Source organism: Schistocerca serialis, chromosome 2, assembly GCF_023864345.2.
Source record: "Schistocerca serialis cubense isolate TAMUIC-IGC-003099 chromosome 2, iqSchSeri2.2, whole genome shotgun sequence".
In the NCBI taxonomy this organism is placed as follows: Eukaryota; Metazoa; Arthropoda; class Insecta; order Orthoptera; family Acrididae; genus Schistocerca; species Schistocerca serialis.
In genome coordinates this window covers 988318672-988332255 of record NC_064639.1, presented here as the reverse complement: position 1 = coordinate 988332255, position 13584 = coordinate 988318672, and the positions used below count along the sequence as shown (strand labels likewise).

Sequence of the window (13584 nt, the reverse complement as noted above, 5' to 3'; positions counted from 1 at the left end):
ATATCAACTTAAATATGTAAAAATTTATTTTGTAAAATTAATAAGTTAAGTGAACTGAGGAAGTCTATTGCATGTAATAATGCTGAATGACCAATAAAGACTCTAAATCTGGAAGAATGCTGAAGATCAGATGTGTACATGGAGTAACTAATGAGAAGGTACTGGGTTGAACTTGGGGAAGTGGGGGGGGGATTTATGGCACAACTTAACTAAGAGAAGGGACTGATCAATAGGACACACCATAAGGCATCATGGGATTGTCAGTTTGATAATGGCAGGAAAATTGGTGAGTAAAAATTGCAGGGTGAGACCAAAGCTTGAAACACCCTAAGCAGATTCAAATGGATGTAGGTTGCATTAGTTATGCAGAGATGAGAAGCCTTCACAGGAGAGCTGCATCATACCCATCTTTGTACTGAAGACTACAACATGTTTTCATTTTAGCTTTTTTCGAAACTGTGAAAAAATGAGAACTACTGTATATTATAGAGCTTCTCCTACCTAGTTGTGTTAGCAACTGTAACATAAATATTGTTATGTTGATGGTGAAATACAAGAAAGCAGGTTTTACCAGTGTAGATATTTTCAGGTAACATCAAAACTAAGGTTTTGATGTTCAGTGATATTCAGTGAATGGCATACCAGTCATGTAAGTATGCTATTTTGGAGTAGAGTTTAAACATTTTAAAGTATTTTACAGTCATTTCATGTGAGGATATGTGACCTTCCACTTCTTTATACTAAAACTACATGGTATCTCTGAACAGTGTAAACAACTGGGGGGCTGGAATAAATACTATTCAATAAACTTGTGTTCAGAAATGTATGGTTTCAGTGCTCAGATGGTAATTTTGACCCAATATAGTAACATTTCCATAATGACATGCTGTTATTCCCTATCCATATGTGACAATGTAGGATCTCCAAGGCATAGTGGACACCACCAAGCAGTACCAGTTCAACCCCAGTGTGTTGGCACTGAACATGGGATCAGCCATCCTTCCATAATACTGCACAGGTAAGGCATATTTGCAATTCTTGTGAGCCATATGGCCTCTAATGATGGAAGAAATGCCTTTGTCAGTATGAAGGATCATATTTGAACTACATTACAATGGTCTGGACCAACTCAACCAATCCATAAACAGAGGAAGATGTTCTTGAAATGCCATCTTACCACAATGCAGAAATACGCTGGTACACCACCATGCACACATGAACCTTCACAATTCCAAAGGCACTTCTTCAAACAAGAGACGCAATGTATCTTGTGGGAAGTGCACATAAACCTTGCAGTCAATAAAACAATTCTTTTTTCTTACTATAATTCGTGTATACTTTCATCAATTTATTTTATGAATATCTCATTTGAATTATAAGCTAATTACATAGATGCTGTTTGTTTGCTTTACCTTCCATTATGCTTTCTGCCAGAGCAGTAATAATGTGAGAGCTGAGGCGCTGTTCACCTGGTGAAATATTTATGTTATCTTTGTAACACTGATGAGCTACCAGGAGAGCTATTAGTGTGCATGCATTGCTTCCTGAAAAAGTACTTAACAGTTACTTTTCAATTTATGTTTCTTAAAACTTGACTTACATAATAAGAATACATGGAATAATTGTGTTATAGATCATCAATGAAGGCATGTACTCTAGTGTAGACATGACTTCATTTTTTAAATAAATATGAACAATGATTTTCCAGTTGTTTGAAACAGATTACAAACTAGTGAGTTAATCTCTGAAACATTACTGAAAAATCATAGACATGGCCAGCAGCAGAGAAATGTACATTTGTATATGAAGAAACTTCTCATTTTTTCTGCCAAAATGACACTGTTTTTGGAAAACTATTATTAAAACGATCATTTCTGGTTAGTGCAAGTAGTATCTTATCATTGTGCCAGACATATTTAACCAGTAGTTTCATTTTCCTACTTTTCACTTCCCAAAGTGCTGTCTTCCCAATTTTCTTTTACTTAATATCTTATTCATTGTGTTCCGAGGTATCTACGGTGACCATAACTATCAAATGCACTGATTGCTGCTTAGTTTACAAGAATGGAAAGAAATAAGTAATGTGAAGGAAAGATAAGAAGTACAGCAGAGATGAAAAGATAAGTCCATCAAATCTTTGAAGAAAGACAAAGTGAGGTGTGCTCATAAAGTATAAGCTAAATAAATAGTTATTCATAGTAAAATAAAATGAGTCAAGTCACTCAATAGAGTAATAATTTAATGAAACCGTTAAACAAGGATTATAATGTAACTGGATAGATAAAGAATCTATTCACCAAGCATTGGCAGGAGAACACACATATAAAGGTATTACAGTTTGCAAGCTTTCAGAGCCAGTGGCTCCCTCTTCTGGCAGATGCGTTGAAGGGTAAGGAAGAGGGGTGAAGGAAAAGAAATGGCGAGATTTAGGAAAAGAGGTAGAGGACAGAAAAGTCACCCAGGACCACAGGTCATCTCCTTACCAGATGGGATGTGAAGGAAAGGCTGACTGTTGGGGACTGTACATATGAGATTTCTCCCTGACAATCAGTCTTCCCTTCTCATTCCATCAGGTGAGTCTCCACTGACCTAACGTTCTGGGAAACTTTTCCAAACTCCACCCATTTTCCTAAATATCACCAGCCCTTTTCCTTCACCCCTTTTTCCTCCCCTTCAACCCTTGTGCCAGGAGGAGCCACTGGCTCTGAAAGCTTGCAAACTACAATACCTTTTATATTGTGTTCTCCTGCCACCACTTGTTGAGTAGATTTTTTACATATTCAACTACGTTATATTTCCAAAAATCGATTATTTTTGTTGTTAAACACTGAAAGGTGTAAAGAAAGAATAAAACCTTAAAATAATTTCACAATGAGAAGTGCTGATGTTTTAGGACTAGCTTGTCCCTTTCCAAGGCACTGTGTAAAAACTGAAAGATGAATAGGATTTTTATGGGTGCTTGAGATAGGTCAAAATACAGGACACTTCTCCGGTGAAATTGATCTACCTCTTGCTAGTAAGCTTGGTGAACCCTTGAAATATGTGATGTATACATGTTGTTTTATGCCACTAGCATCTTATAGATATTGTTGCTTAAGGAGGAATAAATGTATTTTGAAATTAGTCAACAGCACTTATTTTTGCCTCTGTGGTTGGGAGGAGCTTTCACATGGCAGGACTGATGACCTCATCAATCACAGCTTCATAACCCTAACTTTCAGCCACTGATCCTCCCATGAAATAAGGCACTGTGCCTCACAATGAGATAATTGCTTGTGCCACTGTAGGTACTGTGCAAACCTAATTGTCTCCTCTGTCAATTTGTTTTCATGAATTCCTGCAAGTCCTGACTCCCAGAACAAAGTCACCTCCTTCCCTAGATATTGTGCCTGTGAGAGGGAGGGAGCCCTCGATGGGATGCACTGGTGGCTCAAATGAATGAAAGTGCATTAAGGGAACTGAAACAGGATTTGATAGCTTGACAAGATCATTTTGTTCATGATTCTTGAGATCATGATTGTGGAAAACCACATAGCAGCTAAAATGTTACCCTCGCATGGAACCATTACTGAAGATGGGGCAGAAGGTCACACCAGACATCAGTAAAGACTGATATTTGGTTCATGTTGGATTGTACATATTACATATATTTTTTGTTGATATAACAACAAAAACAATCAATTATTGACAAAATTATTTAATTAGATAAATGCACTCGCCAAGTGGCAGCAGAACACACACATCATTGGCAAACTTTTGAAGCCATTGACTCCCTCTTCAGGTAGAAGGGTTGAAGGGGAAGGAAGAAGGGTGAAAGAAAAGAACTGGAGAGGTCTAGGAAAAGATAGATTTTGCGAAAGTCAACCGCAACCACAGATAATGGGAGACTTACTGTATGGGATGAGAAGGAGAGACTGATCGTTGGGGACTACATGGACAAGATTTGAAAACCTGAGACCTTAAAAGTGGAAGACAGGGTAATATGCAAGACAGAAATTACTACTAAAAAATTGTGCATGAGTTAATAAGAGCGAAAAGGTAAGTGCATTGTACATAACAGAGATGGGAGGGAGGCAGTGAAAAATAGATGGAAAAGACAATATAAGAGGAAGAAAACTAAAGCAGAGTAAAGTAAAGAGTAGTTACAGTGAAGAAATGCTGGGACAGAAGAAATTAACGTAAATTAAGGCCAGGAAGAAATTAATGTAAATTAAGGCCAGGTGGATGGTGAGAACCAAGGGCATGTTCTAGTGCTAGTTACCACCTACAGAGTTCTTAGAAAATGGTGTCTGGGTGAAGAATCCAGATAACATGTGTGGTGAAACAGGCACTGAGGTCATGAATGTCAAGTTGTAGAGCATTTTGCTCTGTGTCATTTCACAAGTGGCTCTCCCTTTGATAGTATATGTTTTGTCAGTTACAGGGCTATTATAGGTGGAGGTAGGAGGGTGCTTAGGGTAAGTCTTGCAGTGGGGATGGTCACAGGGGTAGGAGCCATACGGTAGGAAGATGGGTGCAGAAGGACCATAGGATCTGACAAGAATATTGTGGAGATTGGGAGGGCGACAGAAAAGATCTCATTTCAGGGCATGATTTGAGGAAGTCATGGCCCTGTCGAAGTAGCTGATTAAGAAAGTCCAGACCAGAATAACATTGAGTCACCAATGGTGTGCTCTGAAGCTGTTTTATGGAGGGATCATCAGTAACAGGATTGGATGTGATGGCCCAGAAAATCTGCTTTTTAACTAGGCTGGTTGGGTAATTATGTGCAGTGAAGGCTGAGGTGAGAATGGTGGTGTATTGCTGTAAAGAGTCTGCATCCAGACAAATACATTTGCCTCAGATGCCAAGGCTGTATGGGAGGGAACTTTTGACATGGAAAGGACAGCAACTGTTAGAATGTAAGTACTGTTGTTTGTTGGTAGGTTTAATGTGGATAGAAGTATTTAGCTGGCCATCAGTGAGGACAAGATCAACAACAAGGAAAGTGGCATGGTATTCGGAATAGGACCATGTGAAATTTAATTGGGAGAAGGTATTCAGAGACTCCAGGAATTTTAGAAGGTCAGCCTCCCCATGTGTCCATATGGTAAAGATGTCATCAATGTATCTAAATCAAACCAAGGGCTGATGAAGACTTATGAATCCCAGAAAAGTGCTCTCCAAGTGACCCATGAAAAGGTTGGCATAGGAAGGACCATCCTGGTTCCCTGATCTGTTTGTATGTCTGCCCTCAGAGGTGAAGTAGTTGTATAAAGTTAATTAAGGTGAGCATGAAGGATGTCGTAGGTTTGGAATCAGGTGAGCACTGACTGAGAAAATGTTCAGCAACAGACAGACCATGTGCATAGAGGATGTTGGTAAAGGGGGAGGTGGTATCAGTGGTGACTAGTGAGGTGTGTGGTGGGAGTGGGATGGACACAGATTTCACACAATCTAGGAAATGGTTGGTATCTTTGACGTAGGAGGGGAGTCTTTGAACTACAGGTTGCAGGTGTAGATCAACTAAGGCAGATATACGTTCAGCGGGTGCTTTGAAGCCAGCAGCTATAGGGCGGCCAGGATGATTGGGTTTGTGGATCTTAGGAAGAAGGTAAAAGGTGGGGGTGGGTGGTTTGGGTGGGATGAGAAGGTCTATGGATTGAGGTAGTAGTCCTTGTGAGGGGGACTGCAGGTCAGTTTGAAAGACAGGGATGGGATCTTGATGGCAGACACTGTATGTAGATGTATGAGATAGCTGGCATAGACCTTCACTAATATACTCATTTCAGTTAATTACTACAGTGGTAGATCCTTTGTCTGCTGGGAGGATAATGATGGAGTCATCAGCTTTTAGGGAACGTTGGGTCATGTTGTAGGGACCTGAGGAAGGATTGTGAAGCAATGCTGGATGTGAGGAATTCTTGGAAGGCTTGTAAGGGATGATTTTGAGATAGTGGTGATGGATCAAGTTCTGATCATGGTCTGAACTGTTCAGGCAGGGTTTAATGTCAGGTTTGCTGTTGGAAAGGTTTTGGGGTTGGGTGACAAAATGATATTTCCAAAGGTTATTATATGTGAAGGAAAGTAGGTCCTTCACGAAAGTAGCATGATCAAATGCAGGTATAGGGCTGAAAGTGAGGCCCTCAGATAACACAGATAATTCAGGAGGGTAGAGTGCTTTAGATGAGAGGTTAAGGACAATGTACTGTTGTGACTGGTTCTTGGGGTTATGGGTTATTCTTGGTCTGGGAGGCAAAGGTGAAAGCTGTGGGGTTTAGTAGCAGTAGTGGATCTCTTTTTACAATGATATAGGACATGTCAAAGTATTTACAAGTTTAGACCAATTTAAAATAAGCTAATTCATATAAACATTTATTTACAGACTTCTAATTAGAGACAATCATTAGATTTATTCCTGGTATACAGTACTTTTTTTTTACAGATAACTTATTAAATAATGTAATGCCACACTGTTCACTCATATCTCACTATCAGTCACTGCACACACTATACACACAATGTTTCATAGCACTTCACTCACTACACACACACACACACACACACACACACACACACACACACACACACACACACACACACACTCTTTGGTGATCTCTGGGCCATTTTCTGTACCACAACTTCCCATTTGCTATCCTGAAAAACTGAGTCAGCATCCCTCCATATGTTGAGCTCAGAAAGAGGAAGAGGTGTTAGTATTGTGCTATGCATAGCTTGGGGGTAAGTATTACTAGAAAGGAAAACAAAAGGAAAAAAACACAAAGTGAAGGTGTTTTATAATCATTATTATTATTATTATTATTTATTTGTATAACATTTTTTATCAAACCCCTACTCTGTTTTATCTAAGTAATCCTTCAATGTATAAAATGTATTGCATAACAGGTACTTTTTAGCTGACTTTTTAGATAAGTGTATTTTTGCAGTTTCTTTAATCTCTTTTGGTAATTTATTGTACAGTTTTATTCCTTGGTAGAAAATTCTGTTTTGAGTTTCATGTTTATTTTTTATTGGCAAATGTAAGTTGAGTCTATCTACATCTACATCTACATCTACATCTACATCCATACTCCGCAAGCCGCCTGACGGTGTGTGGCGGAGGGTACCCTGAGTACCTCTATCGGTTCTCCCTTCTATTCCAGTCTCGTATTGTTCGTGGAAAGAAGGATTGTCTGTATGCTTCTGTGTGGGCTCTAATCTCTCTGATTTTATCCTCATGGTCTCTTCGCGAGATATACGTAGGAGCGAGCAATATACTGCTGGACTCTTCGGTGAAGGTATGTTCTCGAAACTTTAACAAAAGCCCGTACCGAGCTACTGAGCATCTCTCCTGCAGAGTCTTCCACTGGAGTTTATCCATCACCTCCGTAATGCTTTCGCGATTACTAAATGATCCTGTAACGAAGCACGCTGCTCTCCGTTGGATCTTCTCTATCTCTTCTATCACCCCTATCTGGTATGGATCCCACACCGCTGAGCAGTATTCAAGCAGTGAGCGAACAAGCATACTGTAACCTACTTCCTTTGTTTTCGGATTGCATTTCCTTAGGATTCTTCCAATGAATCTCAGTCTGGCATCTGATTTACCGACGATCAACTTTATATGATCATTCCATTTTAAATCACTCCTAATGTGTACTCCCAGATAATTTATGGAATTAACTGCTTCCAGCTGCTGACCTGCTATTTTGTAGCTAAATGATAAGGGATCTATCATTATATGTATTTGCAGCACATTACACTTGTCTACATTGAGATTCAATTGCCATTCCCTGCACCATGTGTCAATTCGCTGCAGATCCTCCTGCATTTCAGTACAATTATCCATTGTTACAACCTCTCGATACGCCATAGCATCATCTGCAAAAAGCTCAGTGAACTTCCAATGTCATCCACCAGGTCATTTATGTATATTGTGAACAGCAACAGAGCCATGACACTCCCCTGTGTCACACCTGAAATCGCTCTTACTTCGGAAGACTTTTCTCCACTGAGAATGACATGCTGCGTTCTGTTATCTAGGAACTCCTCAATCCAATCACACAATTGGTCTGATAGTCCATATGCTCTTACTTCGTTCATTAAACGACTGTGGGGAACTGTATCGAACGCCTTGCGGAAGTCAAGAAACACGGCATCTACCTGTGAACCCGTGTCTATGGCCCTCTGAGTCTCGTGGGTGAATAGCGCGAGCTGGGTTTCACACGACCGTCTTTTTCGAAACCCATGCTGATTCCTACAGAGTAGGTTTTTAGTCTCCAGGAAAGTCATTATACTCGAACATAATATGTGTTCCAAAATTCTACAACTGATCAACGTTAGAGATATAGGTCTATAGTTCTGCACATCTGTTCGACGTCCCTTTTTGAAAACGGGGATGACCTTTGCCCTTTTCCAATCCATTGGAACGCTACGCTCTTCTAGAGACCTACGGTACACCGCTGCAAGAAGGGGTGCAAGTTCCTTTGCGTACTCTGTTGTTGCATGGTCATGCACAGAGAAGTTTGTGCAGTAATTACCAATGTTATTTTTGATGTGTACAACTGATGTAAATGTATTCACATGGAACAGTTAAAATCCCCAGTGTTTTGAACAGATCTTTACAATGAGCTCGACTAGTATTTTTGGTTATTATTCTTATGGCTCTTTTTCGGAGTTTGAAAATTGTGTTCATATTTTGTGCATTTGTTCCCCAAAAAAGAATGCCATAGCTAAGAATTGAGTGTACATAAGAATAATATGTAACTAAAAGGCACTACATGTTACACACTGATGATAGGATTCGAAGGGCATAACATGCTGATGAAATTCTGTTTATAAGTACCATTGTGTGTTCGCACCACTCCAACTGAGAATCGATATTCATTGCTAGAAATTTTGCATTTGTAACACAGTCTATAGAGGTGCCATCTACATTTAATTTAACATTGTCATTTTCCTCTTCAAACTAAAATTCATGGCATTAGTTTTCTTTATGTTCAATGTCACTTTTTTGCTTATTGACCAGTCATAAACTTCCTTGAGAGTTTCATTTGCTTTCTTGGCAAGGATTTCTCTTGTTTTCTCAGTAACTATAATGAGTAACACTACTGGGAAAGTCACTGATGTATATCAGGAATAGTATTGGTCTTAATATGCTACCTTGCGGAACCCCTATAGTAATGTATTTCAGTTCTGATAAGTGTTTTACTAAATGTTTGGATCTATTTGAAGTATGTGTTATCCCTACTCTTTCTACCCTATCTACTAGGTATGATCAGAACCAGTCATTGGCTACCCCTCTTATTCCTAATGCTTCTACTTTATTTAATAGAATCTTGTGGTTGACTTTATCAAACACTTTAGAAAGATCCAAAAAATATGCCTGTGACACACTCATCTTTATCAAGAGCATCAAGTACAACTTTTGTGAATTCTACTATGGCTGACTCCATATTTTTGCCACTTCAGAAACCAAACTGTGATTCGATTTAAGGAGGTTGGCCAAGCTTGGTTTGTAGGAGAGGAGTGGTGGTTGATGGTGAGATAGCTTTTTGAGGTGAAGTCTGGCAAGCTGTTGCAGTCTGAAGTTGGCTTGTTGGCTTTGTGAATGATACCATCCAAGGAAACATGAGGGGAAGATAACTGCAGAATTTTATATAAGGAGAGAAGTCTGGTAGAGCGGAAATTTGCTGATGATAGATACAGGTCACAGATTAGCTGTAAGGGCAAGAGAGTGCTGTATTTGAAACTGCAAAAGAGCCTGGTTTGGGGTAAGACTGCATCCAGAAATACCGACTTTCAATGTTAGGCCTTTTGGAGTAACTCCTAGGGACAAGCAGGTTTCATGAAACAGAATGTGGGACCTTAAGTTTTGCTACTGCAAAGGCATGTTTTCGAAAAGAACAGATGTAATGTGATATGGGATTCACCATGGCAAGAGAGGACAGCTTGGAGAGTTAAAAATCATGAGAGCGGGGAAACAGAGGGTGGAAAAGATAGAAAAACAGAAGAAAAGGCAAGGAAAAAGGCAGAAAAATTAGAAAAAGTCATATGGAAAACATTAATAAGAGGTAATGAGTGTGTAATCTATATGGTACCCAAAATGATAAATGAAAAAATCGATTGGGACAGTCATGAAAACAGAGGAAATTTTGGAAACTGAGTATCTGTGTGTTCTGTCACCGCTTGGTGAGTAGATTTTTTTATCTATCCTGTTAAATATATTTTTGTTGGTTTTGTGTGGTTTGTGGAGGTCAACAAAATGGGCATGTGACAAATGAGATGGAATGTTGACATTGCCAAAGTAGACAAGAGTCTGTAGACATTTTCATTATGAGGAGCTGCCATCTGATGTTTAAAGGAGGCTAAAAGCTTTGGCATAGATTCTAGGTGAATGATTGCTCTGTATACACATGCAGTCAGCCTAATCGTGTCATGGTGGATAACAAATATACAGTGACATAAAAAAAATCACAACATCAAAAAATAATTAATGTAGAACAATTAAATTTCAGGAATATATTTGTCTAGGTTACATATTTAAGTGATTAATGTTGCTAGATACAGGTTAATGTAATTGTGAGATAAGACATTACAAATGTGAAATGCTGGTACATTAATAACTAGTATAACCACCATAATGTTAAATGCAAACCTGCATGCATTCTGTTGTGCAGGTGCCGGATGTTGGTTTGTAGGATGGAGTTCCATGCCTGTTGCAATTGGTTGGTCAATACAAAGTTGGTCAATGCTGTTTGTGTCATTTGATAAGTGTCCCATATATAGCCAACTGGAGACAATCCTGGTGATTAAACAGGCCGAAGCATCATGTTGATACTCTGTAGAGCATGTTGGGTTACAACAGCAGTATGTGGATGAGCATTATCCTGTTGAAAAACACCTGCTGTAATGCTTTTCATGAATGGCAATACAACAGGTTGGATCACCAGATTGACTTACAAATTTGCAGTCAGTGTGCATGGGATAGCCACATGTCGATTACTGGCACTGAGACAGAACCAGCTTTCATCAGAAAACACAACAGATCTCCACCCTCCCCTCCAATGAGCTCTTGCCTGACACCACTGAAGTCACAAATGGTGTTGGTTTAAGACCAGTAGAATGGACGCTACAGTCTGTCTGGCTGACAGCTGTCCTTGAAGTAACCAATTTTTAACAGTTTGTTTTGCCACTGTCATGCCAACTGTGGCTCCAGTTGCCACTGTAGATGTAGTATGATGCGCTTGTGGCATATGCCAAACATGGTGGTCTTTCCTCTTGTTCACATCACATGGCTGCCAGAGCCTGGTCTTCTTGCAGCCATACATTGTTATAACAGCCACTGCCATCAATCATTTATAGTGACTATCTTCATGCCAAGTCTTTCTGCAGTACTGCAGAAGGAACATCCAGTTCTTCATAGCCCTATTACACAACCTCATTCAAACTCAGTGAAGTATTGATAATGGTGTACTTGTTGCCTTAAAGACATTCATGACTAACATGAACTCACTATGTTCAATTTCAAAGGTAACTAACACTTGTGACCATTACAGCATGTATTTAAAGCAAATATAATTTGAATTCTCATAGTGGCACTGTTAGCGCCACTCTTATGTGACTAGTGCAAAATTTGAATAGATATCATCTTTCATAATGAGATTTTCACCCTGCAGTGGAGTGTGCGCTGATATGAAACTTTCTGGCAGATTAAAATTGTGTGCTGGACCGAGACTTGAACTCGGGACCTTTGCCTTTCGCGGGCAAGTGCTCTGCCAACTGAGCTACCCAAGCACGACTTACACCCCGTCCTCACAGCTTCACTTCTGCCAGTACCTCGTCTCCTACCTTCCAAACTTTACAGAAGCTCTCCTGCAAACCTAGCAGAATGCAGAGTGAAAATTTCATTCTGGCAACATCCCCCAGGCTGTGGCTAAGCCATGTCTCCACAATATCCTTTCTTTCAGGAGTGCTAGTTCTGCAAGTTTTGCAGGAGACCTTCTGTAAAGTTTGGAAGGTAGGAGAAGAGGTACTGGCAGAAGTGAAGCTGTGAGGACGGGGCGTGAGTTGTGCTTGGATAGCTCAGTTGGTAGAGCACTTGCCCACGAAAGGCAAAGGACCCGAGTTCGAGTCTCGGTCCAGCACACAGTTTTAATCCGCCAGGAAGTTTCATCATCTTTCATGACTGCTTTCACAGGTTGTCTTGCCTTTGATTAGATAGGTGATGCTTGTGACCCCTGCCCATGGAACCTAAACAATATCCTCATCCATTCTAACTCTATCTCTTCTCCTAACCCCATTGTCTCATGGTTCATATCCTTGTAATAGACCTGCAAGACCTGCCCATAAATCCTCCCACCACCATCTACTCCAGCACAGTCACATAATGTTGTCATTATTGTCATTATTCCATCCTGGATTTCCCATTGTTTATTACAAATAATTTGTGACTCAGATAATTTAATATCCTAACACTTTGAGGGATATATTCTTGAGGACACTAAAACCTTAATACCAAGAGGGTTTGTAGTGAATTGGAAGGCCCATTAAATCTCTTACAATCATTCACTCTCAAAGCATTTTCACTTATGACCAGAGTTGGTGGGGATCAGCACATAATCATAGACAATATGATATCATAACAATATTATGGAAAGTAAAGTTGCTGCTCCTCATATAGTGGAGATGATGAGTCACAGATAGGCACAACAAAAAGACTGTTCCAAATAAGAATTTCGGATAAGAATTTCGGCCCGTAAGGCCTTTGTCGAAATACACACACACACACACACGAGACTGCAGTCTACGGCAACTATAGCCACACTGCAAGCAGCAGCACCAGTGCATGATGGGAGTGGTGACTGGGTGGGGGTAAGGAGGAGGCTGCAGTGGGGAGTGGGAGGTGTAGTAGGGTGGGGGTGGTCGACAGTGCAGTACTGCTAGGGAGCATGCAAGGATGAAGTAGAGAGGATAGGAAAGCTATGTGCAGAGTCGTGAGGTTAGATGAAGGGCAAGGGCGAGGTCGGGAGAGGGGTTGAAGAAAAGGTGACAAGTAAAAAGACTGGGTGTGATGGTGGAATGAGATTTTTATAGTGCTGGAATTGGAACAGGGAGGCTGGATGAATGGAACAATGACTAACGAAGGTTAAGGCCAAGAGGGTTATGGGAACGTAGGATATATTGCAGGGAAAGTTCCCACCTGCACAATTCAGAAAAGATGGTGTTGGTAGGAAGGATTCATATGGCACAGGCTGTGAAGCAGTCATTGAAATGAAGGATGTCATGTTTGGCAGCGTGCTCAGCAACCAGATAGTCCACTTTTTTCTTGGTCACAGTTTGTCGGTGTTCAGTCATGTGGACAGACAGCTTGTTGGTTGTCATGCCCACACAGAATGCAGCACAGTGGTTGCAGCTTAGCTTGTAGATCACATGACTGGTTTCAAAGGTAGCTCTGCCTTTGATGGGAAAGATGATGTTTGTGATTGGACTGGAGTAAGTGGTGGTTTATTTATTTATTTCTTGTTCCGGTGATCTATGTTGTGACAGTATCACAGGATATGGAACATGTTGGAGATCTATGGTAGCACAATAAAAAAAAGAAAA

The 13584-nt window shown here is 40.2% G+C and overlaps 1 protein-coding gene and 1 non-coding gene across 3 annotated transcripts in view; one reads left to right on the top strand and one right to left on the bottom strand.

Moving 5' to 3' along the window:
* LOC126458411 (uncharacterized) overlaps positions 1–13584 on the bottom strand; it is a 154605-nt gene that overhangs the window by 38914 nt on the left and 102107 nt on the right. The window contains exons 1-2 of one of the 2 annotated variants that reach the window (XM_050095430.1): positions 10637–10839; positions 1413–1544 (exon numbers count right to left, since the gene is read on the bottom strand). In XM_050095430.1, the coding sequence (XP_049951387.1) occupies positions 1413–1544; positions 10637–10745 (241 nt within the window). In that variant the 5' untranslated portion in view covers positions 10746–10839. Of the gene's footprint in view, positions 1–1412; positions 1545–10636; positions 10840–13584 lie in introns of those variants that run through there. The other variant, XM_050095431.1, reaches the window with a different exon arrangement.
* Positions 12052–12126, top strand: Trnas-cga (transfer RNA serine (anticodon CGA)). The gene has a single exon. It is a non-coding gene; the product is annotated as a tRNA-Ser (tRNA).